At 38.9% G+C, this 27,320-nt stretch overlaps 1 protein-coding gene across 7 annotated transcripts in view; it reads right to left on the bottom strand.

Annotated features, from left to right (window-relative positions):
- NR3C2 (nuclear receptor subfamily 3 group C member 2) overlaps positions 1–27,320 on the bottom strand; it is a 325,844-nt gene that overhangs the window by 90,875 nt on the left and 207,649 nt on the right. For all 7 annotated transcript variants that reach the window (XM_023636455.2, XM_023636454.2, XM_070261544.1 and 4 more), the window contains exon 4: positions 7,368–7,484. In XM_023636455.2, coding sequence (XP_023492223.1) covers positions 7,368–7,484 — 117 coding nt within the window. The remainder of the gene's footprint in view (positions 1–7,367; positions 7,485–27,320) is intronic.

Below are 27,320 nucleotides of genomic sequence, written 5' to 3'. Positions count from 1 at the left end.
CTGGAAAGATGCTGGAGGACGGGCCAAAAGAGAACCTTCTATCTGAGACGCTGCTCAGAAAGAGGAACGATGGCTCTGACTCTAAGTCTCTTGAGCCCACCAAGGCCAAATCACAAGATATCCTGGATCCAAAAGACTGGAAGGCTAAGCTCTCAGGCCCTTTAAGTAAGACTGAACTGACAACCTACCAGGATGGATGGCAAATGGATAAGTTAAAGGAAAAATGGAAGCATCAAAGGGCATCTGTATACCCAAGCAGAATGTTTCCAACATCCCTGGGTTATATATTTAAGATGACCCAAGAAAAGCAGCCTACTTGGGTAAGCTCACTGAGGCGTGAGTGTGTGCCCGCAAATGTGTATATTCTTGGGAAGGACGAACCCCTACAACAAAGGCCTGTATTGCTTCTGCTCCAAGATGTCATGAGTCGTAAAATAAGACACCAACTCAATTAGAGTTTTGAAGGAAACTAATAAAAATTAAATGTACAGATTGATTTCAAATTATAATCACAACAGTTAAAACTTGTGTTAAATAGCTAAAGAAAAAATACCTTAGAATTGAAGACATAGAGTAAATCTTTAAATTCTATCTGCTTTGGGACCAATCCTGAACTTTCCTCTATGAAATTTTGCAGGGTAAAAATACCAGTTATTGAATTCAAGTTATATGACCATGACAATTAATATGGCTTAACTTTTACATGAAGGCTCAAAAAACATACTTTCACTGATTTATAAAAATGTGTTCTTTTCCCCTCCACTGGACTGTTCAAAAGTCCCACTGAAATTCTTATCGTCTAGAAGCGAGAGGAATGGAAAAAAAAATCTGAGGAATGGTATTTCTTCATAAAACTTGGGACACTTGGGCTTTCCAGACTTCTACAGACTACTGCCTATCCTGCCTCAGGAGATCCTTAAAGATATAAAAGTTGCTTTTCTTATTGGATTTCGCATATTAAACCTACCCTCTCACTGGCATTGATTCTGTCATTTTTCTCACCAGACCTACACTGAGTGTGAGTTTCACAGGTGACCATGCCAACTAGTTGGCAGCAAGTTGCTGGCAGGTAAAGGCAATTTTCCTGAAGTAAAAAGCTCACTCTCTCTGGACTTGGTGTGTCAGTCATGATTCTGTCATTCTTCGGTCTCTAAGTCTTTTGTTTTTCACTCATTCTCCCTTCCAGTTTTTAAAGCATTTCACACCAGGAGACTTAGTGATGCCTTTCTCTCTCTCTCTCCCCCCTTTTTTTTTTCCTTTTTTCCTCCTTCCTGTTCAGGGAAAACTCTTGGCCATGTGGATGTCTAATTCTTTACCTCTTGTGCTCAGTAGAATTATTAGTCTCACGTTTCTCTTCTTTTTCAGTTAAAAACTGTGAACTCTATTTTAAATTTTATTGTAAAACGTGGTAAAACATGTTTGCATCATAAATAAACTACAAAAGAGAGAGGAAAAATCTCATCCATAACCTTACTTCACCAACATCATTTTTGGTTATACTCTGACATTTCCTCCTAATCTTTTGACTCATGCAAATCTTTTCCTATATAATTGTGATCACAGATAAGTAACCTAAATACATTTGCATACTCATTTTTCATTATTAATTATTTTTCATCATTATTTCACTAATTTTTTCAGAAAGTAGTCTATGTTGTTATGAATTTTCAGAGCTAATAATTCATTGGCTGATTACTATTGCATTAAGTGGATGAATTTTAATTTAAATATCTTCCTCTCTTTGGTTCTATTCTTATCAGTAATGTACAAGAGTATCTATTGTTTTGAAGGATTCCCAGCATTAACATCATGTTTCCCTTCCTTTTTCACCTAGCTGCCTTCTCTCTGTCTTTAAAAACACAACCATATCTGCTGTTGCTGCTGCTTCTTGTATCTGAGAGCCTTCTCTCTTTTCACAGGACATGCTCCTTTCCAAGAGGAAAAGGTGGACCCAAAGTGGCCCCTCTTTAAGGGCTCCTGCTAAACTGAGTAAAAGTGATTGCTGGGATTAAGGAAAGCTGCAGATAAGCATTGGAAGTGAATTCAAACCAGAATTAGGAATATTCTGCGACTTGTGAAGTCTATATCTTTAAAGCTATAGGAAGTAAGATTTTAATATTTTAGAGTCCTCATTAAAGGAATGTGAAAGCAAACTTCTTAGCATATCTAACGAAAAGTGAAATCAGGTGGGTGGTTTGGAAAAGAAGAAAGATGACTGAATTAGAATCCTTCCACTGCATTTTTCAGGTTTCTAGATGTGATCTTGGATTCCAGTTTCCTCATTTGTAAAATGAGAGGATTGGAATAGAACAACCTCTAAGATCCCCTCTATATTCTATGGCCAGATGCAAGCTAGAAGCATCCCAAAGGACTCATTCTTGGTCTGAGGGCCTCTCAGCTTTAATGCTATGCTTTATACTTTTTAGGATAAGCTCTAAAAGAGATGTATAGATCGTCCGCTTCAGAACATTGGTATGTATAAGTAGAGTGATTAATTCCTTTGGAGAAGGCTATGCAAAGCAATAAATTCTCATGTATATAGAACCATGACTCTTTTAGATCTACTAATAGGGACTATAGAGAGAGTGGCAGGCCCAGCTTGGGGCCAGAAAAGCTGTTATTTTCGTTTCCATTTCTGTTGACATTCTCACATTTTCTGCTATGTTTCCTTTGCATGCAGCCTAAAGCTCAGCAGGATTTTAAAGAAAAGGAATAGTACTTGTGGTAGGAGCAAGGGAGTGGATCTAGAGAAAAAGAAAGAGGCACATTTTATGAGAAATAAATTTCCAATTTCTGAGAAATACAGATCTACTTACTCTTCTTCCTTCTTTTCACTTTCTAAAGGAGAGGCTAGTTTAGGGACACGGTTAGGATTACATGCTAACCAGCTGATAGGATAGGAAAAAAATGATTCTAAAGTATTTTGGATTCCTGAAGTATTTAGAATGAGATGGCTAATTCTGTTCCCAGAGTCATAATCATTCACTAATAGAAAACGTCTTCCAAGTATTACCCTGGGTTGCCATCTGCCTTATCCGCCAAGAGAGGCAGTGGCGAAGAATGGTGCATAAAGAGACTGGACAGCCCTTCTTTGCTAGGAAACAGGGGTGAGCCTGGAACATGTATAAAAAGCTTTTCATTTAATTCAGTTCTAATTTTAAAAATTGCTTCACTTTAAAAGGTTAAACTTCATGTTATCTTTTTTTTGAATATAACAAAATTGCTTTCATTTCCTTTTCGCCCAAATTGAAACTCAAAGCGAGGCTTCAAAATAGATTATGAAAGAAAAAGTAAATTACAATGCACATTACCATAACTGGATAATTAGTAAAGGTTAATTATTTAATCCATGATCCAGAAGTGGTTAAATTACAACTTGAACCTAAAGAAAATATTACTTTCATAAATATTAATTTCCACTCTGCCCATTCTTGATTCACTACTTTCAATGACCTCAAGATTCAAAGTAAGCTTTCTCTCTAGTAAAATGTTTTACTAAAACCTATCCAGTATATACAGAAACGAACAACAAACTATGTGGATTTTTGTATCATGCACTGTGCTAAATCTGACTTCCAGATCATTATAGACACGTGAAAGAACCTGGGTGCCATGGCTGCTGTTAATAGATAATTTGGGCTATTTTTAAAAGGCCAATCTACAAACAGTGGACCGATGTTAGACAGGAGGGAGGATGCTTGGCTTTTGTGCCAGGAACAGAGCTTTGAGTTCTGGCTCTGCCACTCCCTGGCTTTGTGGCCTTGGGCCAGCTCTTTAACCTCTCTGTGCCCCCCTGAACTCACTTCTAAAATGGATAGATTAATAGCATGTGTCACATAGTGTTCTGTGAGGTTTAAAAAGGATGACACATGCAAGAGGTTTAGCAGAATGCTTAGAACACAGAAACCCTCGAAAATGTCAGGTAATCATTCATTCATTCAACACATAGCTATTGAACACCTACTTTGTGCCAGGCACTGTCCCAATCACTGGGGATGAAGTAATGAACAAAACTGATGAAAATCCCTCCCTGATGAAATGTATATTCTAGCACAAAACATCTCACAATTAAAGAGTGCTTACAATTATTTATTATTATTGCTAGACCAGTGGGTCTCAATGCCACCCAGGGGACACTCACTAAACTTTGGAGATATTTTTGGTTGTAACAACTTGGGGAGAGGGAATTGCTACTGGAATCCAGTAGATAGAGACCAGGGATGCTGATAAATATCCTACAGCACAGGGCTGTCCCCCAAAACAAAGAATGATCTGGTGCAAAACATCAACAGTGCAGAGGTTGAGAAACTCTGTTCTAAAGGTTATGTATGGACTCAGTTAATACTTAACACAATCTTATGAGGTAGGAATTATAAGTATTGCTATTTTATTGTTTTATAGTAAGCAATAGTAACTGTATTTTATAGAGTATAATTATATAATATTTACATAGTATATGTAAATATATATCTCTAAAATTATATGAAATTTATACATAGATACTTTACAACATACCTCAATAGTGTGTGTGTGTGTTTAAATTCAGATGGCAGATTTTACAACATTGATTTAGAGTTCATTTTACAACCAGTGGCTGTAGCCCTGTGACATCTAGAATTTAAATTATTAATCTGTCCCAATCCTCACTCGCACGCTTCACAAGGTGACCTTTGTGCCACATCTGCGCTGATTCAGATATTAGAACAAGGGAGCCGAGTGGTATCCTAGAAACACCAGACTGGGAGGCCAGAGATCCAGCATCTAGCTTCATCATCTCACTGGCTGTGGCATCTTTGGGAAAGTCATTTAACTTTTCTGGGCTCTGGAGGATCACCGTCACCAAAACATGGGGCAATAACGTCTTTCAGATCATGTGTGACAGTGCTATTGGAACCACCACCCGCCACACCACTGACATGTATTAAGTGATCACTTTCTTTTCACTGTACTCATTTAATTGACTCATTGACTCAGTGAATCCTCACCCCAGTGTACGAGGTAGGTACTCTGATCAGTGCAAGTTGAAAATAAGGAAACAGGGATAGGGAAACATGGTAATGTGCCTAAGGTTACAAGGTTGGGAAGTGGCAGAACAAGGGCTCTCCCCAGGCAGCCTGGCTCCAGAGTCTGCCCTCTGAACGAGCGTGGGCTTCTCTGGCTGAGCTATTGGTAAGGCACTCAGGACACATTCTCACATGTGGTCTCAGATGGCCACAGCGCCTCCTCCTCTAGCTTCCTGAGAGTCGCTATGCTCTGCACGCAGTCACGTTGACTCTCTAGTCCTGACTAGCCAGACAGTTGGTTCGTTCATCAACGCAAAGAAGGATGAAGTCTCTTTTTCTTTCTTTTTTGAATTACTTTATTTCTTTTAAATATGTAATACGGTACACAATACATGCATTAAATACAATACAAAATTCAAAGGCACAGACGAATATACAGTGACAATAATTCTCCTTCCTATTCTTGTCTCCCAGCTACCCAGTCCTGTTTCTACTGAGACAATCGCCGTTACTGGTTTCTCGTATATCATTCCAGGAATGTTCTATACAACATGTATTTTTTCTAAAACAGATATACAACTTGTAGTATATCAAACATACTATTTTACAACCTGATTTTTTTTCACTAAACACTATTTGGGAGATCAATCCATACAGAGTTCTCTTTATTCTTATTAATGTCTGAAGAGTATTCTGTATTTAATCAATCCTGAACACATGAATATTTAACGTATTTCTGATATTTAACAACGCTTCATTGAGTGTCTTATGCATATATCATTTCTTACATTGCAAGAATACACGTAGGATAAATTACTGAGAGTGAAACTGTTGAGTCCAAGGGTATGCGCCTTTTGACATTTTATTGAAATAGTTAAATTGCTCTCCATAGGGGTTGTATCAGTTTATACTTCCACCTAAAATATATGAGATCACCAGTGCATTTTACTTTATTTCTATATCATCAAATGATATATCATAAAAATGTTGTATTTCCACCATTTGTAAAAAATTGTATATTTTTAATTTGTATTTCTCTTATTATGATTCGATTGAGAATGTTTTCATGTGTTTCAAGAACCAATTGTATTTATCTATGAATGTTGTGTTCATATTCTTGTTCTGTTCATTCTCATTTTTCTAATGAGTTGGTTTTTCTTATGAAATTATAGGAGCTCTTTTTGTGAGAAATAAACCCTTTGTAAATTTCAAGTATTTTCCCACTTTCTTATTTATTCTTTGCCTTTCAAGTAATGTCTAATTTGTACGTAGTGTTGATTTCCTCGATTCTTTTCTTTCATGGCTTCTGGGTTTATTTCACATTTAGGTCTTCTCCATGTGGAGAGCATAAAAAAAAGCCCAAAAACCCATGTTTTCTTTTAGTACTTCTGTGGCTATATTTCAAAGTTTAATCTTTGAAAGACTAGAATTTATTTTTGTGGACAGTAAGAGTTGGGATTCAAATTTCTTGTTTTCTGGATGGCTTCCTGCTTGCCACAATAATTTCTATTGAATAATCTATCATTTCTCCACTGATCAGAAATGCCAACTTTATTATATTTATTATATACAAAATTCTCATATTGAAACTATTTCTTGACTTTCTGTTGATCTGACAATCAATAAACAAATACACAAACTATTTTAATTACTATAGCTGTATCATATACTTTATTATTTGGTAGAGCTAGTTGCCCTCATTATTTATCTTTTCCAGAATTTTACTGGCTGTTCCTTAGGAACTTAGAATCATCAGTTGGTATTTTTGTTAGGATTGTGTTATATTTATAAATTAACTTAGGTAAAACTGACACCTTCAGGATGTTGAATCTTCCCATCCATGGACACTGTATGCTTTTGTGTATACATTATGTTTGGTTCAAGTCCTTTATCTCTCCACCCTCCTTTTGGTGAGCTCCTGTAACATTTTAAAGATTTTTTCATATAGGTCTTCCTTTATTATATTTACTCCTAGACTTAGGAATGAATTCCTGTCTGGTTAATGTTATCACATATAGGTCTTAATTCTAAAACAGACATGGTAATAAAAACTATTAGATATGGTTTTATGTAAAAAGTAATTCATTTTTGATTTGGTTTTGATTATGTGCCCAGCTCTTGAAACCTTAGCAAAAGCAGGTTTGAAAACTTGACTAGGACCATAGCCACACAACATACTTCTTTTTAACTGCTGCTAAGAAATATTTTTCTCCTAAAATGTTTTAGCACGAATATATAACTTGTTAGATTTTTAGAAATCTTTGCTCCACGTTAGCTTCATCTTAAATTTTGGGAGTACATGGAGCCTAGCGGTGTTATATTACATACTAACAATTTTTATTGAACTAAAAACACAAAACTTACCTCCTAAATTCATTCCAGCTTGAAGACATTTCTGAAGTCTGCAGGCAGGACAATTCTTCCGTCGAATCTTATCAATGATGCAATCATTTCTTCCAGCACATAAATAGTTGTGTTGCCCTGAATAAAATAATAAAAAACAATTGTCAAAATAAAGAATATTATGCTAATATAAAGTACCGATATGTATAATCAGAATATGAAACTTCCTCTTTCCTGCCTTGAAATCTCTTCTTCAAGAAAGTAGAATGGAAATATGATTAACAGATAATATAGGCACAGGAATGATCAGTCCAACATAGCTGAGACTTTGCATTACAGATGATAAGAATATTTCCAACAGGTTCTCATATAAGTAGAGCTACACTCCACCATTGTGTGAATTTTCTGATAGCTGCATGAGCTCTTTTGGGCAACAGAGCAAATTTCATTCAGACATCACAGCAGCACCAACGCAAACAAAGGCCCTGCTGCAGCTCTTTAAGCTGCTCTGCTGTCGACCATCTACACATGCGATTTCAACGGGAAGACTTTCAAATTATACAGCTAGAAATGTTTATTTATTTCATTCTGTAGAACAAACTAGAACTTAAAAAAACTCAGATGTGGGAATATGCTTACAGACGGGCATCTACTGGCAAAACGTAAAATTGTAGCCTAGCTCTATTATTCACTTATTTATTAAAAAAAAATTTATTGAAGATGTGCTATGTCCCAGGCACCAGCAGAAACACTGGGGACACAGCAATGAATAAGACGGACAGAAGTACTTGCTCTTGTTAACTTTCATTCAACTGGGGAAGACAATGGACCACGGAATTAGGTAAAACATACAAACGTTGGACAGTAACAAGTTGAAGAAAAGGAACATACATCGTGGTGGAGGTGTGGGAGGATGCTGACATTTTAGAAAGTGCACAGGGAAGGCCTCATTGGAAGACGATTTTTAGATAAAGGTCTGAAGGAAATAAAGGCGCCAACAGTGTAGACATCTTGGGGAGAAATACACTAGGCAGAAGGAAAAGCAAATGAGGTATAGGCCGGGGAGGAGAGTTGGCATGTTTCAGGAACCGCCAAGTGTGAAAGCGCAGAAAGAATGTGTGGAAAGTAAGAAGAGATGAGAAAAAAGAGATAAATGTGAGTCAGATCACACAGGCCTTAAAGATCATATTCAAGACTTTGACTTTTACTCCAAGTGAGATGGGGAGCCGCTAGCCTAGGGGGCTGGGAGCAGAAAAATGATGTGACTTACATTTAACAGGATCACTCTGACTGCTGTGCTGACAACGGACTGCAACGGACTAAGAACAAACAGAGGGAGACCAGGGGTAGCAGGCTGTCACTACAGACCAGGGAGAGACGGTGGGTTGGGTCAGTGCGGTAGCAGTGACAGCACTGAGAAGCGGTCAGATTCTAGATGCATTTTGAAGGTAGAGCTGCTGGGATTTGCTGATACACCAGAGAAAAAGGAGAGTTAAGAGGCATTAAGACTCTTGGGCTGAACAATTAGAAAAATGGAACTGCCATGAATTGAAATGGGGAAGACAGTAGGAGCATGTGGTTGATGGGGAACCACCACAGCTCAGTCTCGGACATGTTTGGTTTGAGATGCCTGAGAGGTATCTAAGTGGAAGTGTCAAGTTGGCAGTTAGATACACAGGTCTGGAGTTAGGGAGACGTCTTGGTTGGAGACGTAATCAGCTTGTGGTCATTATTTTAAGCCATGAGATTGGATGAGATCATATGGAGAGTGTGCATAGACTGGAAAGAGGAGAGGTCTGAGGACTGGTCACTGAAAACACGCAGACAAAGGAGAGAGGGAGTCTCACTGGCTCCTGTAAAGCAGTGAACAGGCTGTAAAGAACTCCCTTGAGCCTAGTACCATCATGAGCTCTTGTCTGAGAATTACTAAGTAAACTGCAGTACACACTCAATAAAAATAACACGTACCAACTAATGTCATTAAAATAATTTAATCTAGAGCACAATCTCAGGAACATCATGGTAAATCTTAGTAATAATAACATCAGTAAAATAACAGTAATAGAAAAGAGACATCTGTCAAAGTGAAAAAACAAAACCCCACAATTGTAATAATCTAATGACTTTTTTAAAAACTGAAGGCTCTTAGTGAATATAAGTAGGTGTAGATAATTACATAAAGCCAATCAATACCTATGGTAAAGACTACAGTTGATTAACATAACATTTTGTGATGCTGCACAATATCTTAGGTAAGAGGTTACCACTTTTAAAAGAAAATTTTAAGGCCCTACTATGGCACTATCTTATTTAACTTTTACAATAACCCTACGGCACAGGTAAGGCAATTATCATTATTGCTATTGTTCACAAGAAGAAACTCATGCGAGAACAAGCAAAGTGATTTCCCAAAAAGGTGGAATTGGAAGTAGAATTCAGTAAGTCTGACGATATCACTGTGCCTTAAGGCCAGAGCCTTTTCTAAACATCAATTTGTAATATAATTTACTGGTGGTTCAAAAGGATACTGAAAGTGTTCTTTGGAAACAATAAGCAAAGAGACATCCCGTGAATGAGGCACATTCTACTTTATCACCCAGCATTTCCATCAGCAACCAGCATTACATGCCTTTTGCATGGTGTGAAATTGAATACAAAACCACAGATTTCACCTATAACTCACACTGAATTGAATAAACTTTCAAGTCCAAAGGGAAAATTAAATGTAATTTTAATTGAACAAGTCTTTATTGGGAAACTACTATGTGTGCAAGGCCACAAAACATTTGCACAGGAGGTTGGGGTTGTCTAAGGTTCTTTCTACTTCTGTGAATCTACAATTAAACGTGACTAAGTGTCTTAGATTGTAGGCACACAAGGCGGCATAAGAAATGGCCACTGTCCTCTCTACGCACTAGAAGATTTTCTTCTCTGGGTGTTCAAAAACAGAGACTTCCAAAAGCTGAGATTGCTCTATAAGGATTTTTTTTTTTTAAGTGAACACGCTTTAAAAATCCATGTTCCTATAATAGCTGCAGGATAATTTCCCTCCAGGTGCAACACGTGAAATCGTGTACTTGGTTTCTACCAACGAGTGTGGTTACTGCCACCAATTCATCTTCCACAAATAGGATGGGAGAGTTGTAAGGGACCCTTGCAGGAATGATATAAGAGTTTTCAAACAATTCTCTGTCATTTATATTTTTAGTTGTGCAAATATTAAAAATGTGAATTGTACCTACACAAATTGTTAATGTGTCCCATTCCTGAATCTATATTAAAAACAAATAAAAAAACCCGCAATGAAAACAAGAGAACGCATCTAGAAGAATTAAAAAACTTTTGATCATGTACTATGTAAAGACTGTATTCTAGTATTAAAATTGCTAATCCAGAATAAATCCCATCGGAGGCTTTTCGGGATAAATTATTTTCCACTATAATGCTAACATAGGGCAGACAACCAGAATGCTGGGGACCAAAGAGTTGAGGCTTTGAGGAACAAGCTAAGGAACTCAGATTTGATTCAGCAGGTGATGGGGTGTCACTGAAAATTCTTGCTTACAGAGTGTCAAGTCCAGAGCTGTGTTTTAGCAACATTAGTCTGAAGGTGATGTACTAGCTAGGCAGAATGGAAGTAGGAGATACTATCAGCAGTCCACTTGAAAGTTCTCAGAGATGGCCTCTACGTAAGTTAGTAGCTATATATTTGTCAGGACATATAGCCACAGGATTAATCCTATGGTTAAAAACAAATCTTAGTGGTAAAGGAAACAAAGATTTATTTCTCATTCAAGTAACATGTCCATTACGGGGAGAATTTCAGTTCTAGCAGTGACCGAACAGCTTGAATCAGATAAATCTCCTACAGAAAACAATTGTAAACTGTCCACTAAAGGAGAGAAAAAAGATTTGAAGGCATTGAGGAGAAACCAAAAGCAGGCAGAAGCTGGAGGAAATTAACTCTTGAAAAAAGAGAATCACTGTAGACAAGATTCACGTTTGAAGAGCTTTTTCCCTGAGGGTTTGTATTCCATTCAGTGTAGGGTGGATAGAAATTAGGCAAAATCCTCGGTCTTATTGGCCTGAAAAGGCAGAGAACAACTTTGGGACTGCCAGAATAGCTAGAAATAGAAGGAGAATATTCTGGAAAGGAGGGTGTCGTGGAGGGTGGAGGGAAATAAAATGTAAGTATTAACTTCTCTCAAATTTCTGGCTGACCCCTGAACTGAGCATGAGACTCCAAAGGGCCCAGGGGTGAAACAACAATTTAAGGCTGAAAGAGCTGAGTAGTTATTTCAGTTGCTTCCCATCACAGAGAGAAAGAGTTCAAATGCCACTAAATTAGAAGGACTCACTAAATACCCTAGGCTTTCCACTGAAACTCTAGAATGTCTCTTTCTTAGAAGGAAATACTGTATCCCAGGTCGAAGGCATTTACCCTAGGGTTAAAGGCACAATCAAAATAGACCTTTCCTAAAAAAGTGCAAAGCAAAGGCTTGAACAGGTCCAAGTGATCTCTCAGTAATTTAATTGACTACTAGAACAAACCGCTATACTCTTCAGAGAAATACAACAGAACCTGGTTTCTCCAGAATGTCTAGAATACAATAATACTTATTAGAAATGTTTAAAAATAGAAACATGTGAACCAGAGTCAACAGAAAAATTTTTCAGTAGAAGTGGACTCATAAATGCCCCAGAGGTTGAATTAGCAGATAAGGATTTTAAAATTAATATGTTAGATTGTACAAGAAAATATGAATAAAAGGGGTTAAGAAATGGGAACCAGCAGGACAGATCTGTGAAACTATAAAAGCAAATAAACAAACAAAAATAAACGGATATCCAAAAACTGAAAAATACAATATCTAAAATATTTCTTTGCTATAATTAACAGTATATTGGACACTAAACAAAAATGGAACAGCAAAGTTAAAGAAATATAAATAGAAATCATCCAAACCGAAGTCCAAAGAGAAAAAAATTTAAAAAATAAATGAACAAGGCATGAGTGGCTGTGGGACAGCATTAGATAATTTAATATGTTGTAGTTGGAGTTCCAGAAAAAAGAAGAACGAGAATAGGTCAGAAAAATATGTGAAAATTTCCAAATTTGAATAAAACAACAACCTACAAATCTAGAAAGCTCAGCGAATGGCCCAAAATATAAATATAAAGAAAACCACTAAGGTAAAACATAGTTAAATTCCTAAAAAACAAATATAAAAATTCTTAAAAGCAGTTGGAGGGGGGTAAAAATTACATTACATAAAGGGGAACAAGGATAAGAGTAAAAACTGATTTTCTTTAATCAAAACAATTGGAGGCCAGAAAACAACATATAATATCTTCAAAGACCATTAACCCAGAATAACCAATGAAGACATTTCTCAAAATGAAGGTGAAATGAAGATACTTTTGGATAAGCTAAAGCTAACAGAATTTGTTGTTAGTAGAATCACATTATAAGAAATGAAAAAAGAAGTTCTTTATAGTGAAAGGAAATGATACCAGATTGAAATTTGATGTACAGAAAAGAAAATAAAACTGGAAAGGATAAACATATGGCAAAATTTTCCTTTCTTTTCTTAAATTCGTTTAAAGTCAAATGACTGCTTAAAGCAAATAAGAAAAACGTATTATGGGATTTATAAATTATGTACAAGTGAAATATCTGAGAACACAGCACAAAGAACAGGAAGGGAAATAAACGAAATTCTACTGCTGTAAGTTTCTTACATTATACTTGAAATGGTATTTAAAATGGTATACTTGATATTAATTCAGGGTTGACTATGATAAATTAAAAGTATGTCCTGTAATCCCTAAAGCAATGGTTCTCAAAGTACGTTCCCTAAACAAGCAGTATTAGCATCACCTAAGAATTTATCAGAAATTTTAATGCACAGGCCCCACTCCAGACCCACTAACTCAGAGACACTCTGGTGGGACCTAGAAATCTATGTTCTATATAACCCTTTAAGTGATTCCAATGCGTGCTAATGTTTGAGAAATACTGACACAAAGCAACCACTAGAATAATAACACTAAGAAGTGTAGCTCAAGAGACAAGAGAGATACAAAATGGCATGTTAAAAAATACCCAACCCAAAAAAGACAGAAAAGGAAAAATAAGGGAACAAAAAACAGAGGGAACAAAAGGAAAACAAACACCAAGATAACAGATATAAACCCAAGTACACCAATAATTACATTAACTATAAACGGTCTAAACACTTTAACGAAACGTCAAAGATGGCAGACTGGATAAAGAAAGCAAGACTAAAGTGTGTGTTTAAGATGCATTTTAAATATAAAGGCAGGTCGAAGGTACACAGGTTGAAGGTTAAAAGATGAAAAATACATACAATGTAAAATGTCAGCATAAGAAAGCTAACGTGGCTATATTAAAGTAGACTTCAAGACAGAGTATTAGCAAGGAAGAATGTCATTTCATAATGATTAAATTGATACATAACAATCTAAATATGAATACATCTAATAGCAGAGCCTCAAAATACATCAAACATAAATGAACAGAACTAAAAGGAAAAAAAGATAAATCCAAATCATAGTTGGAGATTAAAAAATCCCTCTCTCAGCAATCACTATATAGAAAATCTGTAAGGATACAGAAGATGTGAACAATATTATCAAACACCTTGACCCAGTTAACATTTAGGTCACACAATTGCACAATGCACATGTTCTTCTCAAGTGCATATGGAACACTCATTGAGACAGAACATATCCTGAGCTTTATAAAACAAGTCTCAAATTCTAAAAGGACTGAAATCATGCACAATGTTTTCTAACCACAGAGGAACTAAATTAGAAATCAATAATAAAATGATTATCTAGAAAAGCCCCACATATTTGAAAATCAAGTGACACACTTCTCAATAATTTATAGGTCAGAGAAGAAATCACAAGGGAAATTACTGAATATTTCAAATTGAATGAGGAAGAAAACAACATATCAAAATTTGTGGGATACAACTAAAGCAGTACTTATAGAAGAATTTTTATCTTTATATACTTATATTAAAAAAGAAGAAAGGTTCAAATTTGATGATTTAAGATTCTACCTTAAGAAGCTAGAAGAAATAGAAACTAAAACCGAAACAAATAGAAGAAATAAAATAATAGTGTAGAAATCAATGACAAAGAAAAAAGACAAGCAATAGAGAAAAATCAACAAAGCCAAAAACTTGGTTCCTAGTAAAGATTAATTAATTAAGCAACAGTAGATAGCCTAGGAATTCTGTCCCATGTCTTCCCACTGTGGGCTCCAGGCTGATGGAGAAGTCACCAGGGCAAATATTGTGAGTCTCACGGCAGAGGGGCTGTAGACTCTGACTTAAGAAATCTAATGGTCCAGCCGGGAAGGAACAACTCATTATTCATTGCTCAGATCTAGTCCAGTGATCCCATTCAACCACAAGCAGGCAGGAAATGGAATCTTACCTTGTGACTAGAAGGCAGGAAGCTGGAAATACACGGGGAACCTCACCGAAGACTATCTCCACAAAGGGGAAATGAGAACATAAAATTTAGCCTCCAAATTAGTTCCTCCCTGAAGTATTAAACCACTTACATTATTGCCTTTTTTTGGATAAATTAATTTTAATAGATGAAGATGAGAGCTCTTTCCATAAATAGCTGAACTTTTCAAAATGTTAATGAGAAGGTACCAACATCTAATACATTTCCTTCTAGGAGAAAATAAACATCTATAGGCTATTTCAATAAAGAATAAAATCCAGTGAGCACCTCATCCCAAAGTCCAAAAACCCACAACCTACTCTGTCAATGTCAGTACACTAATACGCATAGTACTCAAGAATCTGCACAAAAAATTGGAAACTAAATAAATTAAAAGATATAATTATAGTGGCAATGAAAATTTCCCACACTTTTCAAACAGATTGTAATTGGTTTTCCTCATAAAAATTTAGAGAAAGTTCTGTCTAGCTAGCTGGTAGCAAGCACTGTAATACACAACGCAAAGAAAAAAATGCACATTTCCATAACATGTAGTGAAATAAAAGCTTAAAGTAAATAGGATATGATTTGAAGATTCTAAAATATTCCTTTAAAATAAAACTTTTGTACAAAATTGCAGAGCATCCAGCTACAGGCACTACAGCACTCTACAGGACACTATGGAGAATCAGTCTTATCAGCTAACGGAGAAAGCAGAGACAAAATACAAACAGCTTACTGCCTGGCACAAAAGTCGCCACTGAATATGAACGAGTGTATGGTTACCTATATGTATGACATATACAACTTAACTGTTACATAGCATGTTGTGTATACTATATATATATATGTGTATAGTATATATATATATATACTGTTATATATAACATAGTATGTTGTATATAACTGTTCATGTAGTATGTTGTATATAGAAACAAACCCACAGTAACAAATGTTCACAAAAGGCCTACTTGCAACTAAGTATCTGGCTTACAAAAGACCCACAGGTACAAATCATTTTTTCCCTATCTCCAGCCTCTATCTTTCAGACTCCCCACTCTACGCACACACCAATTAAGAAACAGAGCTCTGAGGATTTGCAAGGAAGCAGTAGAGGGTTCTGTGAAGGGCACAAACAGCTTAAACCAGGGTTAGAATCCCAAGCAGAGTAAGTGGACCTTCTTGGTGTCTTAGGTCCTAAATACTTTCCCCGTACAGCCATGCATTCTCCACCGCCACTGGTTAGATGACCTTAAACTGGAGCCATTACAGAGGCATTCGGATGTAGAAGCATCTCGTTGTAAGAATGAAAAGCTGTCCAGTAGGCTCAGGGAACTTCAGTCACGCATCCATCTGTGTGTACTAGCTCAGTGTACCTCCTGCCTGAGGGAGCAGCAGCTTTTTGGAGAAAAGGGAGTCATTCTAGAAAATAGAAAGCTGCCAAGGTTAGAGTAAATCTGAATGGGGTACCAGGAAGCTCAGTTAGTACCTATGTAATAAAAACTCACCGACTCACAGGGAAACCAGAAGTACTCAAATCAAAGGGAAAATGCCTATGAACTTAAAAAAAAAAAAAGTTGAGTTCAAAGATAAAAGAATCAGAAGGATCATTTTTTCTATTGTTTTCAACTACAGTATTGCTTTTAACTGTAGAATGATTCAGCAAGTGTTTAAAAGTTAATTTCATTATTTTGAAAGTTACTGAACTCAATAAAAATTGTCTTTTAAAATTTTCAATTACTTTGAAATCAAGAACCAATATTTTGTTATACTTGGGCTGGTCCCAAATGAGAAAATACAGATTGGGTAACATATGGGTCTTGCCTTAAAGCATCAATAATCCTAGAACAGAGAAGGTGGAAATATGGAAGGCAATATGGAGAAGACAGAGTGGGAAGGGTAAGGCTTTGAGACCAGGTACACTTGGGTTCCAATCCTACCCAGTCAATAGGAGCTGTGAGATTCTCGGCCAAGTTGCTTAATGGTTCTGAGGCTCAGTTTCCTGATTTATAAAATGGACATAGTGATGCCTACTTTGTAGGCTGTTGGATGGATTCAAATTAAGATATATAAAACAAAAAGCACAAAAGTCTGGCCTGAGGTAAGAACTTAAAAAAAAAAAAAAAAGAAAATGATGTTATCATGCATCATTTATTTAAGGGCTGGCTCCATCTTTTAAAAAAATAAACCTAAAGAACAAACATAGTCAACTCTCTCTTTTTTTTTTTTTTTTTGAGGATGATTAGCCCTGAGCTAACATCTGCCACCAATCCTCCTCTTAATTAAATATAAGTGAGTAAAGAACTCCTTGGGGGAGTGAATATCACCACTGAGTTAGGAAGGTCTCTAGATGCAAAGGGCCCACTTGAGACAAGACCAGCACTCTTCGGCTCAGATCTCATCTTCAAGCCTTAAGATTTTCTAAAAGCTGCAAGGATGTGGGAGTGGTAAACTATATCCTTAGGGTAAACAGGACAAACAGTCAGGACTCTGATCTGTCTGCCAGTCAGCTAAGAATTCTAGGCTAGAGCTCAAGACCAGAAGAGTGGTGTAAGATTCTGGAAAGTTATAACTTCCTGGTATTGCTGTTCCTCATGTGCTTTATCTGTTTTCTAATATTACTTAATATCGAAACTCTTAAAAGTAAGTAGGCACACACGTTCAGCGGCAGAAGGAAAAGTGAACCTGAGAGACTGAATTCCATTCTGCCAGGAGCCTTGAGGGAAACTGCACCCCCACGGATAAGAGTGGGTGAGGGCAGCAGATATTTACAGGCAAGCAGGTGGAGGACCAAGGCCCTGGCAAAGAAGAAAACAGAGGTTCTGGGGTCTAAAATGTGTTCCCAGACAATGATTTACTTCTATTCAGCAAAGAGTTTTAAAGCAAGATATAAAGAGGCCAAACATAGTCCATTCCCGGCCCGCCCCCCCACACCCCTCCCCTCGCCGCCCCAAGACCTTTCTAGTGGGTGGATGAGGCTGGGGAAATTGCTGAGCCATATATGTAAAATTATAAGATATAGCATGTGAGATTGATGTGGTATGACTTTAAAAAGGAAGTGATTATATCTAAGGGTGGGGGGATGAGGAAGGCTTTATGAAGAAAACAAGCACCTTGAAGAATGCTGTGGAGTTGAAACACGAAAAAGACAGGCACACAGACATCCTAAGCAAAGGATGAGGCGCAGGGAACAGCAGAGACACAGTGAAATGTGCAACTGATCTGGTCAGTTGAAGCCCAGGAAGGCAGGGGTGCAGAGAAAGAGCAAGTAGTATCTACACACTCTGGTGACCAGAGGACGTCTGGGGGACTGCCAACACCACATGGGCTCCTGAGCCCTCTCTTTTCTTCTGGGTTTCAGACCCACACATCCATCTATCCACTGAATGTCCCCACTTGAATGTCTCTGACACTTCAAACCCCCCGTGTTCACAAATGAAACACAACGTCCCCACCCCACAGACAGCCCTCTTCCAGCCTCCTATACTCCCTATCCTTAAAGCTACAACCAGGGGCCGCCTCATGGCCGAGTGGTTAAGTTTCACACTCCACTTAGGTGGCCTGGGGTCCCCTGGTTTAGATCCTGGGCGCAGCCCTACACACCGGTCATCAAGCCACGCTGTGGCAGCATCCCACACAGAAGAACTAGAATGACTTACAAACAGGATATACAACTATGTACTGGGGCATTGGAGAGAAAGGGGGCAAAAAAAAAAAAAAGCAAAGCTACACCCAGTTGCTGGAACTAGAAGCCTCAGGGTCATCCTTGATATACACTCCTCCCCATCTTCCCCCAAGCCTCAAGAAAAGTAAGCAAAGGTTGGATCAGAGGCATTTGTTACAGTAACATGGGACTGTTATTTTTATTGGTGTTTTTAGTTTTGATGTTTTTATTATTGGTGTTTTATCATTATTATTATTATTGGTTTGAAAGACAATATATTTTGTGGCTTATTTTAACAAAATGGAAAAACTCCAAAGAGTAGTCACTTTGTACATTTGTATCTCTATTCACGCATACAGACCTAGAGGTGTGTCCTGAACTGCAAACACCATCCTTAGAAACATCCTAAAGTGTAGACAGGTAGCGCAGCTTGCCGCCAGCGGTCCCCTGCCCATGTGACCCTGGCTGATGGCCAGCCCTAGGCTGTGGCAGCACTCGTGGCACATCTTCCTCATTACCTTTTTTTTCTTCTTAGAAGAAGAAGTCCTACTTCTGCTTTTCTCCAGCTCAACTAATTTCGTCTTCAGTGATATCCAGAGGCACACCTCCTCCAGCTCCCCAGCAATGTTCTGCACCTCTAACTACATCTGGAAAAATACGCTATCCTCTTTTATTCCACTTGGGAGCCAAGCCACAAGCATGGCTGATAATCAGGATGGTCCCCTTTTATCAAGTAAAATACTGCAGTTTTCAGGTAAAAGTAAATACGGAAAGAACCAGGTTCTAGAAGCCCCAAAACCATGGTGAATGCCTACAACTACCTTTTAGAATCTTTAAAGAAAGATGCACAGAGAAGGAGGTGGTTGAACTGCATCTTACAAGGTGTTTAACCAGGCAGGGGATTAACGTGATTCTAGACTGAACAGAATCCCCAAAGCTTTGGAAGCACAACCCTTTACGCATGAGGGACTGACTGGAGAAAATAAGAACACACTGAACATTGACAGTTGCCCCTGCCCAGCACCCCTGATCCTTTCCCATCTCCCTGAAGAAGCTGGATCTCAGATTGGACCTCCTGGACGGGAACACTTCTGCTCCCTCCCTTCTTCACGTTTCCTTTCAGGTGGAGGCAGCTCCACAGATGCCACACCCCAGGCCTCTGTCCCCTTTACTCACTCTGCCTGGATTAGGAAGTCTGAGAAGAATAAATCTGACTTGCCTCAGCACCATCCTGTTCCTCTTGGGGGAGAACTCCCTCCGGGAGCAGATGCAGCCTCCAGCCTTGGGGGTGGGCTGGCTATCTTGATCCAGCGCTGCCTGTACCTGTATCTAATTTTGGGGCTCAGGTGGCAGGCCTTTCCCACCTTTTTTTTGGTTATCACTAAGCCATATCCTTCAACTTATTTAACCCCCAAAAGCTGATATTTTATCTTCCAGCAGCCACTCCTTTGTTTTATTTCTCAGTTTGTTCAGAATCCACGTGAGGAAAGCAGTGCTATTTCAGAGATCCCTTAGAGATCTAGAGAGAGCCCAATAGCAGAGTCCCTGAGACCTGGATCTCAACAACAGGGACATGACACAAGTGAGTTTCCAAGCTTGAATCCTGCAATAAGGATCCCACAGTCCCCTTCGCCCAGTTTCCCCAGAATCTTGCTCCCTGATTCCTGACTCTCCAGAAGTGCAGCTTGTTAGAAGGAAGGGAACCCAGAGAATGTGGTCACTGTGGCATCCAAATGTTAGGGCACAAACCTCTTGATGACGGTTAAGACATAGTTTAAACCCCTTCCTGTTGTTGTTGTTGTTTTCCTTTTAAAAAATAATTTGTCAAAGAAATTTCATCAGAGAATCTTATCTTCATGCTTACCAAGTTATGTAAGATACAATCTTCTTTTTCACACCTTGAATTTCCAAGAGAATTTAACTAAAAGGGACAATAACATAGTTTAATATTTATCACTATCTGAATGACATATTGCTCACGCCCGAAGCCATGAGCAAGTCTGACGCTTCTGCGGCTGTTGCTGTTCGTTAAAACATGGGGACTCTGTGCTTTAACAGGGAACCAAACTTTTTAAGAATCCTCTTCACTTAAGCACCCCAGATAGACACTTCAGAATAACCAGGCCTTATGTACACTGTAAGTTTCCCTTTTTCAAAAAAGTCATTTATTTTCAGTATCAGAAAGGCAATTTCACCAAATCCCTTTTAAAATTAACTTTTGGCTTTAAACCTCTTTTTCATTTTTAAAGGTCCATTTGTTGTCCTGCTGGAGGATTTTTTTTTTTTTCTTTAAAGCAGTTGACAACTGCCCAGCAACAGCAGCCTGTGTTTGCAGTCACTATTTTGGGCTACATCACATGTCACTTACATAACCTTGTTTAACTGCTCTTGAACTGGTTCAAACAACCTGGGAAACAGATTAGGGCAGTCCCAGCAAATTCCCGCATTGCAGATTCTGATGGGCGATTTCCCATCCCCCGTCCCTACCTCTTACAATCTTGCCTGGCAAGACGGTGTCCAACAAGGACTGGTTATTCATTGTTAGAGCCAGCTAAAACATGTGATAATTAACTTCCTCTGTTCAGCTGAAACCAGTCCGGTCTGCCCATAATAAACCAATGAACAATGATCCCCTGCTGCTGAGGTTTATGAGTGAGCCTGGATTAACATGCTTTAAAATGCCAGTGGTGGGGGAGGAACTCACTTGAGAAGTAAGTATAGGTTGCCTTTGCCACCTTCAAACACAAATCTTTTGAAGTTATGTTTTTAGGATTCTAAGATTTTAATTTAGAAATCAGATCGGGCTTATTTTTTCCCCCGCGGTGTTTCACGAGTTCTTCCCATGTGGGTAAGCACAAAACTCCCAGATAAACATTCTTCTTGGTGTGAAAGGTGTTAGTTTTTCATTTAAAAAAATATATACTTCTCATCATCATGACTTAAATTTTAGACACTCTGCATATTTTAGTGAAAGATGATCAAAGAAAATATTATATGACAAAAGCCAAGTGCTGTAGGCTTTTCACCTTGAGAAGCATTTATGAAGACGTACCATAAGAAAACACAAGTTATCAACAAGGAACAAGGAACATTTTTTCAGGAGGAGTGACTTAACGCCCTACACACATTCAATAGTAGGAATTTAACATGGTTGTACTTCACTATGCAAAAACATCTGTTATCTAGATAAACTAATAAGTTATTTACGGCAGTGAGCAGGGAACTAACATTTGTTGAATTCCTATTATGTGACAGGCGCTTTACCAATCATATAATTTAATCTTTAATGAAAAAATCCTATGGGGGACCCTATGAGATTGATCATATTATCCCCATGCTGTCAATGAAGACAAAGGGAGTTTAAATCATGTGACTAGCTCAGCTGGAATTCCTACGTGAAGCTGTATCATTACGGCACCTACTCTAAGGCTCCATACATATTAGAAGTATACTTAAGATGGTTATACCTAGAGGGTAAAATGGAAATAGAAGCTTTGCAGTGAAAAACATTTAGGCTACCATATAAAGGATAACTCGTACACTAAAACACCACTAACTACTCTGACTCTTGGAATAGGAAACTGTATGAACTTAACCACACCTACCAGTCTCAGCCTCAACTGAAATATGAATAGGATGGCAAACTTACATACTGCCTGACCCACCACTTTCGGCCTGATCCAAATGTACCTCTAAACGCCAGACCTCAAAGTAGACACGTGCACAGAACTGAAAAATCCTGTGTGCCAGGTTCTTAATGACCAGACTTCATTCATTTTTGCCCAACCAGTGAAACCCCCCAAGATCTCAAAAGCAAAAGTGAGCCTAGGCAGAGAAAGGGGACTCCTGTTTAGTCACTCTGGATTCAAACTCCTTGTTATGATTCAAAGGTCTCAATACAGCTCAGTGGGTCCTTATTCGCCATCTCAGCCTGGTTTCTAAATACCCTTATAGGTCTAAACTCAAATAAAATACACATGAGAGCTGTACTGGATATACAGGATAAGTGCCATAAACTTCTACTGACAATCTAAATTTTGGCTAGAAAAGAAATTATGAACCATTAGACATGAGGTTGTTTTGCTCACACACACACTGATTTAAACGAATTTTGGGTATAAAATGATATAATGTGTGCACATGGTTCAATTCAGAATTCAAGAAGTGAACACAGAATTGAACTGAATTGAATACTGAATTCAAGAGGTACTATGGGGGATATGGTGAAAACGTTCTCCCTCCCTCTCCTATCCTCTAGCCACCCAATTCCCTTCCCCAGAGGCAACTACTATTACCAGTGTCTCTGTATCCTTCCAGAGGTTTTCTAGAACACATGTTTTTTTAACTACAGTAAGTATGTGCTGTTTGTTAAGTTAGGTACTATTAATTCAATATGTTTGCTTCTCTTTTACTAATTCAACAAATAATTACTGGGTGGCGATTATATGCCAGTTATTGTGATCAGCACAGGGGCTGAGAGCTGAATAAGATGAGATCCCTGTCCTTGAGGGATCATACGGGCTCCAGTGTGGGAGACAGGGTCCTAGGCAAATCACACCCTGGGGCAAGAACAGCACAGGGACACAGTGCTAGGGGAACAAAAGAGGAAGTGATGATCTTCACCTCGGAAATCAGCAAAGTCTTCCTGGAAGAAACAAGATTAGGCCTGCTTCCTGAACAATGTTTGTTGGATGGAAGGGGAGTTAGGAGTTCTCTATCTAGAGAAATAACATATTACAAAAATGATTGTTGTCAAAGAATGTCATATATTTAGGGATGGGTGAGCTTGGTGTGGCTGGAGCATAGGGCATGTACGTAGAGGCAGTAAACAATAAGATTGTGAGCACTTGCTATGTCATGCTGTGTGGTATAGACATGAATCTTTAGGCAGTGGGGAAGCCAGTCCAGGTCCAATTTGGTTTTAGGAAGTTCACTCTGGCAGCTCAGTGGAAGATATCCTGGAGTAATGGCAAAGGGACTAGTTAAGCTCAGAATCCAGTTGACTTTTTCAGGAGCAAGTAGTTAGGAAATACAATTTCCAATTAAACATCCTCATCTCTGTTACTCCCTAGCCCCAAATGTGTTTTTCCAGAACTTAATTGTTTCAGCATCCATGCATTATTCAAGTGAGAACAGTTAAAGTCATCCTAAATTATTTCTTTCTGGGCCTCATGCAAATATTCCCTACCTTTCTGATTTTATAAGCCAAAGTTGTTGACTTCTGCCTCCTAGGTCCTATCATTGTCTCAAAGAAGCAGATAATGTGTCTGCTGGAGATAAAAATGGCAGCCGGCGAGTTACCTACTTAGGCTGCCAAAGCAGAGTAGATATTTTCTTTTTTAACATTCCAAACTAGCCAGTCCCCCTTTATCCAATTATTTCCAATAGAAATGACTCACAATTTTAGTATGTTTGAACAAAAGTTCTTGTGCTTATGAGGAAAAAGTGGTACAAAACATAAATCTGCGTACACTAGAACTTTGCATAAGGTTATTTTTACCACTTGGACTTGGAGATTAGAATCAGATGAGGGACAGTGGAGGGGAGAGGAGCTGTGGGGAATTGTTTTGGGGAATAAGCAGGCTGTTGGCTGAGAATGAGAAGGGCAAGGGTGGATGAGAAACCAGACCACAAGTGTGTGGAGCAGCCATGGGAATATGACAGACAGCGTGGGACAGAAGCGAAGAGGACTAAGGTTTGCTACGTAGCTACTGTGCTCTATGCTACTAGGCTGGGAAAGTTATGTTCTTACATTTAATGTTTACTATAACCTTTTTGGTAGGTAATATTATCTTCATGTCCTGGATAAGGAAATAAGTTAAACAGCCATCTGTGCTGCTTCACATGGCCAGTGGTGACGTCAGGATTTGAATCTGGGTCTGACAAAAGCCCATGCTTGGGGCCGGCCCAGTGGCACAGTGGTTAAGTTTGCACATTCCGCTTCTTGGCCGCCTGGGGTTCACCGGTTCGGATACCGAGTGCAGACATGGCACTGCTTGGCAAAAGCCATGTTGTGGTAGGCGTCCCACGTATAAAGGAGAGGAAGATGGGCATGGATGTTAGCTCAGGGCCAGTCTTCCTCAGCAAAAAAACAAAAAAAAGAGAGAAGGACTGGCAGTAGTTAGGTCAGGGCTAATCTTCCTCAAAAAAAAAAAAAAAAAAAGCCCATGCTCACCCAAAGACTCCCCCGTCAAATCACTCAGAAGCAATCCCAAAATCTTAACAAGCATAAAAAGACCTCATTCCTGCTACGAAAGCTGTGTACTGGCTTTAATCTCATACATTTGATCACTTGACTGAATTTCTTAAAATCAAAGAATCTCCCATTTCGAAAACAGTTTAGTCCTTATTTACAGCTGAGGCTCAGGACAGGAGAAGTTCCCAATGTAGTTCATAACGTAATAATGGGCTTTGGGGTCAGGCACACATGAGTTACACCCAGAATCTGTCACTTGTCAGTTATGTAATGCTGAGCAAGCCATTTAACCTTATATTTTCTCAGCCATAAAGTTAAAGTAACAAAACTTGTCTGAGAAGGGATTATAAAGAATAAATGCAATCGTGTATTTAAAATGCCTAGCACCACACTGGAAACACGACAGGTGCTCCACGAATCTGCTCTCGCCCAAAGTCAGATCCCTAGAGATGGAGACTGGGAAGTGGGGCCCTGTTCTCAGAGCAGACTGCCTGGTTCCACCACTCCCTGACTGCGAGGGCTGATGTTAGCCGGCCTCAGGAAGCTCTAGTTTCCCCATATGCAAAATGGGGACAGGGACGGGATCATTCCCTTAGGGCTGCATTTAGCCTTGCCCAGGCCATTCCTGACTTTGGGCAGGAAGAATCTAGTCCCTCTATTCCAAACCTGGCATCCCTGTGTTAAGTCACTTTTCTACTAACTATGTACTTCAGGTTCACTTTCTGTTACCTGGGCTTGTGCCTTATTTGCCTGTGTCCCATTGTCTGTTTATTAGTGTGCCTAGTACCTCAAATCTTACTGGACCAAATTCTTAACATCCTGACTCACGCTGAAGTCCAGCCCCAAGACTGGGGCTCTGACACCTGCCTTTCTCAAGAGCCCGCCTGTCTCATCTTGCACTCAAAGACTCTCATGAGGTCCTGCCCAAACCACAGGGGCTTCGGTACTCTGCCTTCTAGACTGTATTTCCTCATAGCACCTGTGTCCACGCTCCAGTTATTGTTCCACTTTGGTGAGCAGGTCTGGTTTCACATCCCAGGTCTTTCCAGTTTGCTCCATCACTGCCTTCGTTAATTTCCAAAGCTACAGTTTCTTTTTCTAATTCCTATCACCATTTCTCTTACACAGAAGAGGTAAGACACATTATAGAAATAAATAATAACATTTAGTTTATTTGCAATTGTCCTGTGCTTTTTTTTCCCCTCTCAAAAAGCAAGAGCTTGTCACAAGGAACATACAAAAATTGCTTTATTCAACCACCAAGAAAGCATATAGATTTACAAATTGATTGCCTAACTATCATTGCCACCATTTGTAAATGAGAAAGAGACATTCATTTTAATGGTCCACATAACTGGAAACTGCCAGCTGACTTTTATTTAGTTCATTTGGAGAAGCTAAATGGGCCTGGGACGGCTGCTTCCAGCTCTCATCGCCTGGGCCTGCCCCCGCTCTTCCAGGTCTCCCATCTCCAGGTCCCATCTGGCCTTAGGCCCTGGGTTGATCCTGCTTATGGCTAGAAATTCCTAGAATGTTCCAGCCTTTCCCCACTCCTACTCCCCAATCTATGATGCTGGCCTCCCGAGTTTGCTCAGAGCTGCACCACTGCACAATGTTCTCTTGCTGGACCTGGCTTAAGTTCCCTACTGGGCCCCAGGTCATAAGTTAACCAGGTCCTTCCATTCTGTGTCCTCTTCTTAGATGAGGGTCTGGATGGGTCAGCTTCTAGAGGATGGTCCCTTTTTGCTAACAGAGAGTGAAGGTGGGTAGACAGAGGCCTGCTTTGGTGTGACACTGACTAACTCTTGAGTTTCTAATATTCTCCGCAAACCATTATAACAAGGTAATTTGCTTTCTCACTTGTCAGAGTTCCTAATGCATACTCCTAACAGGAGAAAAAGAGCTGGATTTTAGGCAGGGTTGGGCCTTGGTCTTGGTCCCTCATCTGAGCTGCTTTCCCAGGCACCTGTCTGACATTGCTGGTGTGTCCTTACTAGTTCCTATCCTTTATCCTTGTACTCTACAACGTGATGCAAACTCCACAGATCATGGGCAAAACTCCAACATGCCAACTGTCTACCTGGATTCTTATTCTTATGCCCTGTCCATCTGCTACATGATCTCTGAGGCCTCACGCCAACCATTCATCTGGACTGCAGCTGGGGATTGCCATGCCCTTCAACTCTCGACCTTATTCTTATTTATCCTAAGATGTGTTCTAAGTACAGTACCGTGCTGTGAGAATGAAGAAATCCAGAGATTTAAAAGTGCAAAGCAATCATAATGTGGTTTTTTTATGCCTTTTCTATCCATGAGTAGCAATAAATTATTTCTTTAATATGGCAGGCATTTTTATACATAAGTTCCTCTGCAATCTTTGTAAATCACTAACTTGCTGGTCCTCCTGGTCAAGTTATAGCCTTTCTAAATCCCTTCTCTTATCTGTAAAATGTAGAGATGGGATCAAATGATCTCTATTGTCTCTATCCCTCTATCTCTTTGCTTCTCTGGTCCTGAGAAGAGGACCAGTTGAGGGAAAGAAATAAAGTTATCGTTAGAATGAATAGGCAGTAAATAGGGCAATGGAGTCTTATCCTGTTACCTGTGTAAATACACAGTTTAACCG

The sequence above is a fragment of the Equus caballus genome, chromosome 2, assembly GCF_041296265.1.
Source record: "Equus caballus isolate H_3958 breed thoroughbred chromosome 2, TB-T2T, whole genome shotgun sequence".
Classification (NCBI taxonomy): domain Eukaryota; kingdom Metazoa; phylum Chordata; class Mammalia; order Perissodactyla; family Equidae; genus Equus; species Equus caballus.
This window is presented reverse-complemented; position numbering and strand designations above follow the sequence as displayed.